General features: G+C 57.0%; 1 protein-coding gene across 1 annotated transcript in view; it reads left to right on the forward strand.

The window, feature by feature from the left end:
- The window catches only part of LOC122546787 (integrin alpha-5-like), a 249,287-nt gene that overhangs the window by 87,322 nt on the left and 147,142 nt on the right, over positions 1-14,823 (forward strand). The window contains exon 2 of the mRNA XM_087985610.1: positions 427-557. Within this exon, the coding sequence (XP_087841736.1) occupies positions 427-557 (131 nt within the window). The remainder of the gene's footprint in view (positions 1-426; positions 558-14,823) is intronic.

Consider the following 14,823-nt stretch of genomic DNA (forward strand, 5'->3'; position numbering starts at 1 on the left):
TATCCCCATCAAACACTCCCAGGACAGGGACAGCACGGGGTTAGATACAGAGTAAAGCTCCCTCTACACTGTCCCCCCATCAAACACTCCCAGGACAGGGACAGCACGGGGTTAGATACAGAGGAAAGCTCCCTCTACACTGTCCCCCCATCAAACACCCCCAGGACAGGGACAGCACGGGGTTAGATAAAGAGTGAAGCTCCCTCTACACTGTCCCCCCATCAAACACTCCCAGGACAGGGACAGCACGGGGTTAGATACAGAGTGAAGCTCCCTCTACACTGTCCCCCCATCAAACACCCCCAGGACAGGGTTAGATACAGAGTGTTGGTTGCTGCACTGTGTCTCGGGGGAGGGACTGTGAGGGGGCAGTATGTTTGCAGTCTGCTTGCTCCCTCTGAGCCGTGTCGCTTTGTGTTCCCTCAGGCCGAGTGTGTTGGTCGGCGCACCGAAAGCTAACACCAGCCAGCCGAACATAACTGAGGCCGGGGCCGTCTATTCCTGTGCCTGGGACGCCAATGGGACCGACTGCGTGCAGCTCCCCTTTGATCTGACAGGTAATCGCTTCGGTTTTATCTGACACGCGCTGTCCTCTCTGTGGGGCCGGGGGCCACACTCACCTTGCCTGTCCTTCTCAGCTTTGAGCTGAAAGATTGGATCATTACTCAGCTTCTGGCCGTAGTGTAAAGACCATTCAGTCAATGGAGTCTGTGCTGACCCATTGGCACTAATCCTACTTTCCCAGACTAGGCCCGCAGCCTTGAATGTTCTTCATCTTCCACTGCTCATCCAGGAACTGTTACATCAACTCCCCTCCTTGGCAGTGCACCCCTGACCGCCCCCTACCTAACACCCTCTGGGTAACAATCGTTTTCCTCAAGTCCCCCTCCAAAACCTTTCACTTCCAAATTCTCTGTTCACCGCCCCGCATAATCTTATCCACGTCGGTCACGTTCCCCTGCCCACCCCCGAACTCTCTCTCTGCTCGACAGATGACAACCCCAGCCTGTCCAGCCCTCTTTCACCGCTGAACCGCTCCATGCTGGTGAATCACCTCTGCTCCCCCTCCAGCACAATCCCACCCTTCCTAGAGTGTGGGAACCAGAACTGCACACAGTCCTCCAGCTGGGGCCTGACCAGAGTCCTGGACAACTCCAGCCTCACCTCCCTGCTTTTATCATCTAGACCGTGATTGATAAAGGTAAATGGCCCTTATACCATCTTAACCTTCCCCATTAACCTGTCCTTCAGGTTAATTGTGGGACAAATGCCCCACAATTGCTCTGAGCTTCCTCCTTTCTGGCCGGATGTTCGATTGGAATTTGGACTTGGTCACCTGGATTGGTTTTGGTTCCTCAGAGGCGCCATCTTTTTCCCTCCTGAAGAGAGTGGCGCACATTTTCCTTTGCGGTCCCAGGAATCCGACCCAGCGACAGTGAACCGGACCCCATGCTCGAGCAGCGGCCTACCGCAAATCTTTAGCGGGGCAACCCCCCCCCCCAGTTTTTGTGTTGTGCCAATGAGGTGACGTCACCCAATTGTCTGGGAGAGCCAGTTACCGCAGAACCCCAAAGCGTCAGCCAGTCCAAGTTAGGAGCCTGAGGCCTAGTCCTGTTTTCTCGGGGAATGAGCTTGACTGAAGGAGAAAGCAAGTCGTGATTTTCTGCTTTTAAAACCTAAAACAGACTCGGGGGTTGTGTTTGGTCTACACTCAAACCACTGCACATTTCATTGCCCTCCAGGCACTTTTTTTTTCTAGCCCTCTCTGAAAAAATAAATTATTGCAACATGTGGAAGAGAGATATGAAAACCAAATGGGAATTCTCTTGTAGTAGGTCTTTGTGCTAACTATGGGGGGAAAAAAAAGCATGGATCTGAGCCAGAACTGTCGAGCACAGGGGGAGAGAGGCGTTTGTCTCCACTTTATAGAAACAGAGACTAGACCGAGTGATTTTGTTTCTTTTGTGTGTATTAAGAGCAGTGTTGCAGCTCAAACGAATTTTATTTCCCTAAGGAGATCAAAGTTCATGTGTGACGTGAAGTTGGAAGGAGTTTATATTTGAGTCTGAAGTCTTGGCACGATGGATGTTGAAATCCTCGCCTCGGCCAAGATTACCGTCATGAGGTTTCCCCGCCCCCCCCCCATCCCATAGGGAGCTGGTGTGGAGGCACACAGGGCACACAGCAGCAATGTTCTACCTCAGGGACATGCTGCTGTGGGTCTGTGGAGGGTCAACAGCAATAGGGCCCCCCCCCCCAGCCCCTGGACATAGTCCCTGTCCAATGCCCAGAGGCCGTCGATGCCCAGGTATCCCTTCCCCCTCCCCGCTCTTCGCTCCCCCCACTCTCCCTCTCCTACCCCTCTCCATCCCCCTCCCTCCCCTTCTCCTTCTCCCACTCCCCTCCCCCTCTCCCTCTCCCCTCTCCCTCTCCCCTCCCCCTCCCCCTTCTCCCTCTGCCCTCCCCCTCTCCCTCTTTCTTCTCCCTCTCCCCTCCCCCTCTCCCTCCCCCTTCTCCTTCTCCCACTCCCCTCCCCCTCTCCCTCTCCCTCCCCCTTCTCCCTCTCCCTCCCCCTTCTCCCTCTCCCTCCCCCTTCTCCTTCTCCCCTCCCCCTCTCCCTCCCCTTCTCTCTCTCTCCCCTCCCCCTTCTCCCTCTCCCATCCCTCTCTACCCTCCCCCTCTCCTCCCCTTTTCCCTCTCCTCCCCTTCTCCCTCTCCCTCTCCCTCCCCCTCTCCTCCCCTTCTCCCTCTCCCTCCCCCATCCACAGCCCCTCTCCCCTCCTCCCTCGCCCTCTCCCTCCCCTTTCTCCTTCTCCCTCTCCCCTCCCCCTCTCCCTTCTCCCTCTCCCCTCCCCCCTCTCCCTCTCCCTTCTCCCTCTCCCCTCTCCCTCTCCCTCTCCCCTCCCTTCTCCCTCTCCCCTCCCCTCTCCCTTCTCCCTCTCCCCTCCCCCTTCTCCGCCTCCCCCTCTCCTCCCCTTCTCCCTCTCCCTCCCCCATCCCCCTCCCCCTCTCCTCCCCTTCTCTCTCTCCCTCCCCTCTCCTCCCCTTCTCCCTCCCCCTCCCCTCTCCCTCCCCTTCTCCTTCTCCCCTCCCCCTTCTCCCTCTCCCCTCCCCCTCCCCTTCTCCCCTCCCCCTCTCCCTTCTCCCTCTCCCTCCCCTCCCCCTCCCCTTCTCCCCTCCCCCTCTCCCTTTCCCTCCCCCTCCCGCCCCCTTCTCCTTCTCCCCTCCCCTCCCCTTCCTCTCCTTCAACTTCCCCTTTCCCTCCCCCTTCTCCCCTCCCTCTCCTTACCCCTCCTCCTCTCCATCCCTCTCTCCTCCCCGTCCCCCTCTCCCTTCTCCTCTTGTAGAGTCATAGAGATGTACAGCACGGAAACAGACCCTTCGGTCCAAACCGTCCATGCCGACCAGATATCCCAACACAATCTAGTCCCACCTGCCAGCACCCGGCCCATATCCCTCCAAACCCTTCCTATTCATATACCCATCCAAATGCCTCTTAAATGTTGTAATTGTACCAGCCTCCACCACTTCCTCTGGCAGCTCATTCCATACACACACCACCCTCTGTGTGAAAACATTGCCCCTTAGGTCTCTTTTATATCTTTCCCCTCTCACCCTAAACCTATGCCTGACCCCAGGGACTCCCCGACCCCAGGGAAAAGACTTTACCTATTCACCCTATCCATGCCCCTCATGATTTTATAAACCTCTATAAGGTCACCCCTCAGCCTCCGACGCTCCAGGCTCCCTCTCCCTCCCCTTCCCTTTTCCCTTCCCCTTCCCCTTTCCCTTCCCTTGTCCCTCCCCCTTCCCCTCTCCATCCCCACTTCCTTCCTCTCTCTCTCCCCACCCTAACCCTCAGCTTTTGTCCCTTGCTGAGGGAGCCTTCTGAAAGCCTCAACTACGAGAAAGAGAGAGAGAGTGACAGAGAGAGAAACAAATGCTGGCAGTTTGCCTGTTCAATTCTGGGCAGACCATTTCCTTCTGTATGTGGCCTCTGCCCTCTAAATATGACCTCCATCCTCCGGACGTGACCTCTAACCTCCATTTGTGGCCCACACCCTGCATATGTGACCTCTGCACCTGATCTCCACCCTCTTTACGTGACTTCTACATTCTAGTACATGACCTCTACAATCCGTACATGACCTCCGTCGCCAGTACCTGACCTCTGTGCCCATACATGACCCCGCCCCCTTATGTGACCCCTGCCCCTGTACGTGACCTCTGCGCCCTCTACGTGATTTCTGCCCCATACATGACCTCTGCCCCCTGTCCGTGACCTCTGCACTCTGTATGTGATCTCTGTCCACATGCATGACCTTCACCCAGGTACATGACCTCTGCCCCCATGCGTGACCTCTGCCCCCTGTACGTGACCTTCGCACCCTGTACATGACCTCTGCCCCTGTACATGACCTCTGCCCCGTACATGACCTTCGCCTCCTGTATGGGACCTCTACCACCTTGTAGGTGACCTCTGTCCCCTGTACGTGACCTTTACCCCTATAGGTAACCTCTGCCCACTGTAATTTACCTCTGCCCCCTGTACATGCCCTTTGCCTCCTATATGGGACCTCTGTCCCTGTACATGACCTCTGCCCCCTGTAGGTGACCTCTGCCCTATGTATGGGTCTTCTTCTCCCTGTGTGTGACCTCTGCTCCCCGTATGAGACCTCTGCCACCTGTGCATAACCTTCGCCTCTGTAGGCGATGTTTGCCCTCTGTATGGGACCTCTGCCCCTCTGTGTGTGACCTCTGCCCCCCATATGTGACCTCTGCCCCCTGTAGGTGACCTCTGCACTCTGTATGTAACGTCTGCCCCCTGTGCGTGACCTCTGCCCCCTGTGTGTGACGTCTGCCCCCTACAGGTGACCTATGCCCTCTGTATGGGACCTCTTCCCCCTGTGTGTGACCACTGCCCCCTGTGCATGACTGTTGCCCCTGTAGAGGTCGTCTGCCCCCTGTGTATGACCTCTGCGCCCTGCAGGTGACCTATGCCCTCTGTATGGCACCTCTGCCCCCTGTAGGTGACCTCTGTGCTGAAGGTGGAGGTTTGCCCGGGCTCCAGGGTGCCAGTGGTTGGACTGCCTCCATCAGACCCCGCCCCAAGACCTCTGTAAAACTGACTCATGGAATTTGATTGGCACTCGGGGGGGGGGCCAGGCATCAGTAAAAGCCCCTCCTCCTCCTCCTCAGAGTTGCCCCTCCCGTGCAGCTGGAAGGCTGCTGAGGAGTATTGTCCATGGTCACAGAAGAGGGGACAAGCGGCCAAGGACAGCCTTGGATACTCAAGCGCCTCAACGGGGTGAGGCTGGGCTGTGTACTAGGCCCAGGGCAGAGGGAGCGGGTCACTTCCTGCACAACCACTCACCCTCACACCGACACACACTCACCCACACACTCTCACACCGACACACACTCACCCTCACATCAACACACACTCACCCACACACTCTCACACCGACACACACTCACCATCACACCGACACACACTTATCCTCACACCGACACACACACACACCCTCACACCGACACACACTCACCCTCACATTCATCCTCACACCGACACACACTCACCCTCACACTGACACACACTCACCCTCACACCGACACACTCACCCTCACACAGACACACACTCACCCTCACACCCTCATCCCAACACACACTCACCCTCACACTGACACACACTCACCCTCACTGACACACACTCACCCTCACACTGACACACACTAATCCTCACACCAACACACACTCACCCTCACACTGACACACACTCACCCTCACACACTCACCCTCACACCCACACACACTCACCCTCACACCGACACACACACCATTACACCCTCACACCGACACACACTCACCCTCACACCGACACACACTCACCCTCACACTAACACACACTCACCCTCACACACTCACACCCACACACACTCACCCTCACACTGACACACACTCACCCTCACACCGACACTCACTCACCCTCACTCCGACACACACTCACCCTCACATTCTCACACTGACACACACTCACCTCACACTGACACACACTCACCCTCACACCGACACACACCCACCCTCACACAGACTCACACTCACCCTCACACCGACACACTCACCCTCTCACCGACACACACTCACCATCACACTGACACACACTCACCCTCACACCCTCATCCCGACACACACTCACCCTCACACTGACACACACTCACCCTCACACCCTCTCACCAACACACACTCACACTCACACTGACACATACTCACCCTCACACTCTCACACCGACACACACTCGCCCTCACATTCTGAACCCGAGACACACTCACCCTCACACTGACACACACTCACCCTCACACCGACACACACACACCCTCACACCGACACACACTTACCCTCACACAGACACACACTCACCCTCACACCCTCATCCCGACACACACTCATCCTCACATCGACACACACTCACCCTCACACCCTCACACCGACACACACTCACCCTCACACTGACACACACTCACCCTCACACCCTCATCCCGACACACACTCATCCTCACATTGACACACACACACCCTCACACCGACACACACTTACCCTCACACAGACACACACTCACCCTCACACCCTCATCCCGACACACACTCACCCTCACACCCTCACACCGACACACACTCACCCTCACACTGACACACACTCACCCTCACACCCTCATCCCGACACACACTCATCCTCACATTGACACACACTCACCCTCACACCGACACACACTTACCCTCACACAGACACACACTCACCCTCACACCCTCATCCCGACACACACTCATCCTCACATCGACACACACTCACCCTCACACCCTCACACCGACACACTCAACCTCACACTGACACACACTCACCCTCACACCAGCACAAACTCACCCTCACACCGGCACACACTCACCCTCACATTCTCACACCGACACACACTCACCCTCACACTGACACACACTCACCCTCACACTGACACACACTCACCCTCACACCCTCATCCCGACACACACTCATCCTCACATCGACACACACTCACCCTCACACCGACACACACACCATTACACCCTCACACCGACACACACTCACCCTCACACACTCACCCTCACACCCTCACACCCACACACACTCACCCTCACATTCTCACACCGACACACACTCACCCTCACCCTCACACCAATACACATTCACCCTCACACTCTGACACCGACACACACTCACCCTCACACTGACACACACACCCTCACACCGACACACACTCACACTCACACTGACACACACTCACCCTTACACCCTCTCACCAACACACTCACCTCACACTGACACACACCCTCACATTCTCACACTGACACACACTCACCCTCACACTGACACACACCCTCACATTCTCACACTGACACACACTTACCCTCACACTGACACACACTCACCTTCACAGTCTCACACCGACACACACTCACCCTCACACTGACACACACTCATCCTCACACCCTCACATCAACACACACTCACCCTCACACTGACACACACTTATCCTCACACTCTCACACCGACACACACACACACCCTCACACCGACACACACTCACCCTCACATTCATCCTCACACCGACACACACTCACCCTCACACTGACACACACCCTCAAACCGACACACACTCACCCTCACACCCTCACACTGACACACATTCACCCTCACACCCTCATCCCAACACACACTCACCCTCAGACACACACTCACCCTCACACCCTCATCCCAACACACACTCACCCTCACACTGACACACACTCACCCTCACACTGACACACACTCACCCTCACACCGACACACACTCACCCTCACACTGACACACACTCACCCTCACACCGACACACACTCATCCTCACACCCTCACACCCACACACACTCACCCTCACACTGGCACACACTCACCCTCACGCCAACACTCACTCACCCTCACACTGACACACACTCACCCTCACACCCTCACACCGACACACACTCACCCTCACACTGACACTCACCCTTAAATTCTCACATCGACACACACTCACCCTCATACCAACACACACTCACCCTCACATTCTCACACCGACACACACTCACCCTCACCCTCACACCAATACACATTCACCCTCACACTCTGACACCGACACACACTCACCCTCACACCGACACACACCCTCACACCAACACACACTCACCATCACGCCCTCTCACCGACACACTCACCTCACACTGACACACACCCTCACATTCTCACACTGACACACACTCACCCTCACACTGACACACACCCTCACATTCTCACACTGACACACACTCACCCTCACACTGACACACACTCACCTTCACAGTCTCACACCGACACACACTCACCCTCACACTGACACACACTCATCCTCACACCCGCACACCAATACACACTCACCCTCACACTGACACACACTTATCCTCACACTCTCACACCGACACACACACACCCTCACACCGACACACACTCACCCTCACATTCATCCTCACACCGACACACACTCACCCTCACACTGACACACACTCACCCTCACACCCTCACACTGACACACATTCACCCTCACACAGACACACACTCACCCTCACACCCTCATCCCAACACACACTCACCCTCACACAGACACACTCACCCTCACACCCTCACCCTCACACCCTCATCCCAACACACACTCACCCTCACCCTTGTACTGACACACACCCACCCTCACCGACACACACTCACCCTCACACTGACACACACTCATCCTCACACCAACACACACTCACCCTCACACTGACACACACTCACCCTGACACACTCGCCCTCACACTGACACACACTCACCCTCACACTGACACACACTCTCACACTGACACACACTCACCCTCACACAGACACACACTCACCCTCACACTCTCACATCGACACACACTCACCCTCACACTCTCACACTGACACACACTCACCCTCACACAGACACACACTCACCCTCACACTGACACACACTCACCCTCACACTCTCACACCGAAACACACTCATCTTCACATTGACACACACTCACCCTCACACTCTCACATCGACACACACTCACCCTCACACTAACACACACTCACCCTCACACCGACACACACACACCCTCACACCGACACACACACACCCTCACACCGACACACTCACCCTCTCACCGACACACACTCACCATCACACTGACACACACTCACCCTCACACCCTCATCCCGACACACACTCGCCCTCTCACTGACACACTCTCACCAACACACACTCACACTCACACTGACACACACTCACCCTCACACTCTCACACCGACACACACACACCCTCACACTCTCACATCGACACACACTCACCCTCACACTCACCCTCACACTCTCACACTGACACACAGTCACCCTCACACCGACACACACTCACCCACACACCGACACACACTCATCCTCACACTCTCACACCGACACACACACGCCCTCACACTGACACACACTCACCCTCACACTCTCACACCGACACACACTCACCCTCACACTAACACATCCACCCTCACACTGACACACACTCACCCTCACACCCTCACACTGACACACACTCACTCTCACACTGACACAAACTCACCCTCACTCTGACACACACCCTCGCACTAACACACACTCACCCTTGTACTGACACTCACCCTCACACTCTCACACCGACACACACTCACCCTCACACTGACACACACTCGCCCTCACACTGACACACACTCACCCTCACACCGACACACTCACCCTCACACTGACACACACTCACCCTCACACCGACACACCCTCACCCTCACACTGACACACACTCACCCTCACACCCTCACACAGACACACACTCACCCTCACACTGACACATACTCACCCTCACACTCTCACACCGAAACACACTCATCTTCACACTGACACACACACTCACCCTCACACCGACACACCCTCACCCTCACACTGACACACACTCACCCTCACACCCTCACACAGACACACACTCACCCTCACACTGACACACACTCACCCTCACACTCTCAAACCGAAACACGCTCATCTTCACACTGACACACACACTCACCCTCACACCCTCACACCGACACACACTCACCCTCACACTGACACACACTCACCCTCACACCGACACGCACTCACCCTCACACTGACATACACTCACCCTCACACTCTCACACCGACACACACACCCTCACACCAACACACACTCACCCTCACACCGACACACACTCACCCTCACACCGACACATACTCACCCTCACAGCGACACACACTCACCGTCACACACTCACACCGAATCACACTCACCCTCACACCGACACACACTCACTCTCCCACTAACACACACTCTCCCTCACACCGACACACACTCACCCTCACACTAACACACAATCACTCTCACACTGACACACATTCACCCTCACACCCTCACACTGACACACACTCACCCTCACACTGACACACAGCCTCACACTCTCACACACTCACCCTCACACCGACACACACTCACCCTTACACTGACACACACCCTCGCGCTAACACACACTCACCCTTGTACTGAAACACACTCACCCTGACACCGACACACACTCACCCTCACAATGACACACACACACCTTACACTAAGACTGAGGGATTTTTGGAGGGTCAGTGCTGAGGGAGCGCCGCACTGTCAGAGGGTCAGTGCTGAGGGAGTGCTGCACTGTCAGAGGGTCAGTGCTGAGGGAGCGCCGCACTGTCGGAGAGTCAGTACTGAGGGAGTGCAGCACTGTCAGAGAGTCAGTACTGAGGGAGTGCAGCACTGTCAGAGGGTCAGTGCTGAGGGAGGGCCGCACTGTCAGAGGGTCAGTGCTGAGGGAGGGCTGCACTGTCGGAGGGTCAATGCTGAGGGAGTGCCGCACGGTCGGGTGGTCAGTGCTGAGGGAATGCCGCACGGTCGGAGGGTCAGTACTGAGGGAGTGCCGCACTGTCGGAGGGTCAGTGCTGAGGGAGTGCCGCACTGTCAGAGGGTCAGTACTGAGGGAGTGCCGCACTGTCGGAGGGTCAGTGCTGAGGGAGTGCCGCACTGTCGCAGGGTCAGAACTGAGGGAGTGCTGCACTGTCGCAGGGTCAGTACTGAGGGAGTGCGCACTGTCGGAGGGTCAGTACTGAGGGAGTGCCGCACTGTCGGAGGGTCAGTACTGAGGGCGTGCTGCACTGTCAGAGGGTCAGAACTGAGGGAGTGCTGCACTGTGGCAGGGTCAGTACTGAGGGAGTGCGCACTGTCGGAGGGTCAGTACTGGGGGAGTGCTGCACTGTCAGAGGGTCAGTGCTGAGGGACTGCCGCACTGTCGGAGGGTCAGTACTGAGGGAGTGCTGCACTGTCAGAGGGTCAGTGCTGAGGGAGTGACGCACTGTCGGAGGGTCAGTGCTGAGGGAGTGTCGCACTGTCGGAGGGTCAGTACTGAGGGAGTGACGCACTGTCGGAGGGTCAGTGCTGAGGGAGTGCTGCACTGTCGGAGGGTCAGTGCTGAGGGAGCGCCGCACTGTCGGAGGGTCAGTGCTGAGGGAGCGCCGCACTGTCGCAGGGTCAGTACTGAGGGAGTGCCGCACTGTCGGAGGGTCAGTGCTGAGGGAGCGCCGCACTGTCGCAGGGTCAGTACTGAGGGAGTGCCGCACTGTTGTAAGGTCAGTACTGAGGGAGTGCCGCACTGTCGGAGGGTCAGTACTGAGGGAGTGCCGCACTGTCGGAGGGTCAGTACTGTGGGAGTTCCGCACTGTCGGAGGGTCAGTGCTGAGGGAGCGCCGCACTGTCGGAGGGTCAGTGGTGAGGGAGTGCCGCACTGTTGGAGGGTCAGTGCTGAGGGAGTGCCGCACTGTCGGAGAGTCAGTGCTGAGGGAGTGCCGCACTGTCGGAGGGTCAGTACTGAGGGAGTGCTGCACTGTCGGAGGGTCAGTACTGAGGGAGTGCCGCACTGTCGGAGGGTCCGTGCTCTGGGAGCGCCGCACTGTCGGAGGGTCAGTGGTGAGGGAGTGCCGCACTGTCGGAGGGTCAGTACTGAGGGAGTGCCGCATTGTCGGAGGGTCAGTGCTGAGGGAGTGCCGCATTGTCGGAGGGTCAGTACTGAGGGAGTGCCGCATTGTCGGAGGGTCAGTGCTGAGGGAGTGCCGCACTGTCGGAGGGTCAGTACTGAGGGAGTGCCGCACTGTCGGAGGGTCAGTGCTGAGGGAGTGCCGCACTGTTTGAGGGTCAGTGCTGAGGGAGTGCCGCACTGTCGGAGAGTCAGTGCTGAGGGAGTGCCGCACTGTCGGAGGGTCATTACTGAGGGAGTGCCGCATTGTCGGAGGGTCAGTGCTGAGGGAGTGCCGCACTGTCGGAGGGTCAGTGCTGTGGGAGTGCCGCACTGTCGCAGGGTCAGTGCTGAGGGAGTGCCGCACTGTCGGAGGGTCAGTACTGAGGGAGTGCCGCACTGTCGGAGGGTCAGTACTGAGGGAGTGCCGCATTGTCGGAGGGTCAGTGCTGAGGGAGTGCCGCACTGTCGGAGGGTCAGTGCTGTGGGAGTGCCGCACTGTCGCAGGGTCAGTGCTGAGGGAGTGCCGCACTGTCGGAGGGTCAGTACTGAGGGAGTGCCGCACTGTCGGAGGTCAGTGCTGAGGGAGCGCCGCACTGTCGGAGGGTCAGTGCTGAGGGAGCGCCGCACTGTCGCAGGGTCAGTACTGAGGGAGTGCCGCATTGTCGGAGGGTCAGTGCTGAGGGAGCGCCGCACTGTCGCAGGGTCAGTACTGAGGGAGTGCCGCACTGTCGGAGGGTCAGTGCTGAAGGAGCGCCGCACTGTTGGAGGGTCAGTGCTGAGGGAGTGCCGCACTGTTGCAGGGTCAGTACTGAGGGAGTGCCGCACTATCGGAGGGTCAGTACTGAGGGAGTGCCGCACTGTTGGAGGGTCAGTGCTGAGGGAGTGCTCCCCTGTGAGAGGGTCAGTGCTGAGGGGTGACTGTGGGCCTTCTGTCTGGCCGGATGGCCTGGGCCTGTTCGCTCTCAGCCTTGGCCTCACGTCGTGATTCAGGAAGGGATGCTGTGCAGAGGAAGCAGGTGTTGGTTTGACTCATGGTGCTCCCTCAGATCCTGCTTCCTGCACATGTTGTAAGGGAGGGTCGGAAACGATGGTGACTGGGCTGTACTTCCTCTCAGCATTTCGGGTCCATTAGAAAACATAGCTCCTGTCTTTCCGGCCACAGCACCACTCACATGACACATCCTCCACGTGACCTCTGAACCCCCACAAGGAATTGGCGAACGAGGGGGACCCGTTTCTGCGAGCGGGGCGGTCTTTTGGCAATTCGGGTCAAGTGTGAGGGGAGGCCACGAGGGACGAAGGGGGAGGGTGGGGTCAGAGGTGAAAGGTCACCCTTGAGGGAAGAGTGTGACAGATTAGCCAGGGGCTGGAGGCGGGGCCTGGAGATGGGAATGTCCGTCGTTTCCCAAAGCGAATGTGCCTTTTTGGGAAAAACCGTTCCACCTGCTCACTGGGAATCATGAGAGAAGCCGTGTGTCCAGAATGTGAGGCAGCGCCCACATTTCCAGTTGTCACAGGAAAAGAGCCGTTTCAGGTTCCTTTCCACGTTTCAACGGCGCGTTTCCATCGCTGCGTCATTTTCTTTCGCTCAACAGCGAGCGAAATCCTTTCGTTTCTTGTCTCGCTACGTTTACTCCCACGCAGTTTCCTTTCCAATGGCTGCGATCCGAAAGTTGCAAGCTCATTATTCCCCACCTTCCAGGCCAATCACCTCTCATATTGCCCAGGCTGCAACCCTTCACGTTTCTGCAGTGTTTGAGTGTGGACTGACGTGGGAAAAGCGCTGGTTACGAAACCTCAGGATGCCGCAACGAACCTGACCCCTCTTTGCAAGCACGATTTACACAGCTGCTGGGTCCAGGCGTTGGGGGACAAATTGAAGTCAGCGAGGGGAGTGGGTGGGCAAAAATGGAAACTCACTCTGCAGCATTGTAACCACTTGGTCTGTGCACTGGTGACTCGTTCTCGATGGGAAAGGCCTTCCGCCTGACAACAGCTGAGCGATTTGTTCCGAGATAGCAAAACAGCTTGGAGCTAGTAAGAAGTCACCTGATCTCTCCCAGTTCAGGAGGTCTCTCTGTTCTCTGCAGTAAAAGCTACTTGTAAGCTTGTGTTAGGCTGCATTGGAACAAGCCAAGCACAGCGATGACAGAGAGGTCAGAGTGTAAGCACGGTGGCTCAGTGGTTAGCATTGCTGCCTCATGGCGCCAGGGACCTGGGTTCGAAACCAGCCTCGGAGCGATGTCTGTGTGGAGTTAGCACATTCTGCCTGTGTCGCTCCGGTTTCCTCCCACAGTCCAAAAATGTGTAGGTTAGGGTGGATTGGCCGTGCTAAATTGTCCCATAATGTCCAGGGATGTGCAGGTTAGGGTGGATTCGCCATGCTAAATTGTCCCATAGTGCCCAGGGATGTGCAGGTTAGGGTGGATTGGCCATGCTAAATTGTCCCATAGTGCCCAGGATGTGCAGGTTAGGGTGGATTGGCCATGCTAAATTGTCCCATAGTGTCCAGGATGTGCAGGTTAGGGTGTACTGGCTATGCTAAACTGTCCCATAGTGCCCAAGGATGTGCAGGTTTGGGGGGATTGGCCATGCTAAATTGTCCCATACTGTCCAGGGCTGTGCAGGTTAGGGTGGATTGGCCATGCTAAATTGTCCCATCGTGTCCAGGGATGTGCAGGTTAGGG

This window comes from Chiloscyllium plagiosum, unplaced genomic scaffold (assembly GCF_037043375.1).
Source record: "Chiloscyllium plagiosum isolate Xiang-an unplaced genomic scaffold, Cpla_swu_hap1 HiC_scaffold_53X, whole genome shotgun sequence".
In the NCBI taxonomy this organism is placed as follows: Eukaryota; Metazoa; Chordata; class Chondrichthyes; order Orectolobiformes; family Hemiscylliidae; genus Chiloscyllium; species Chiloscyllium plagiosum.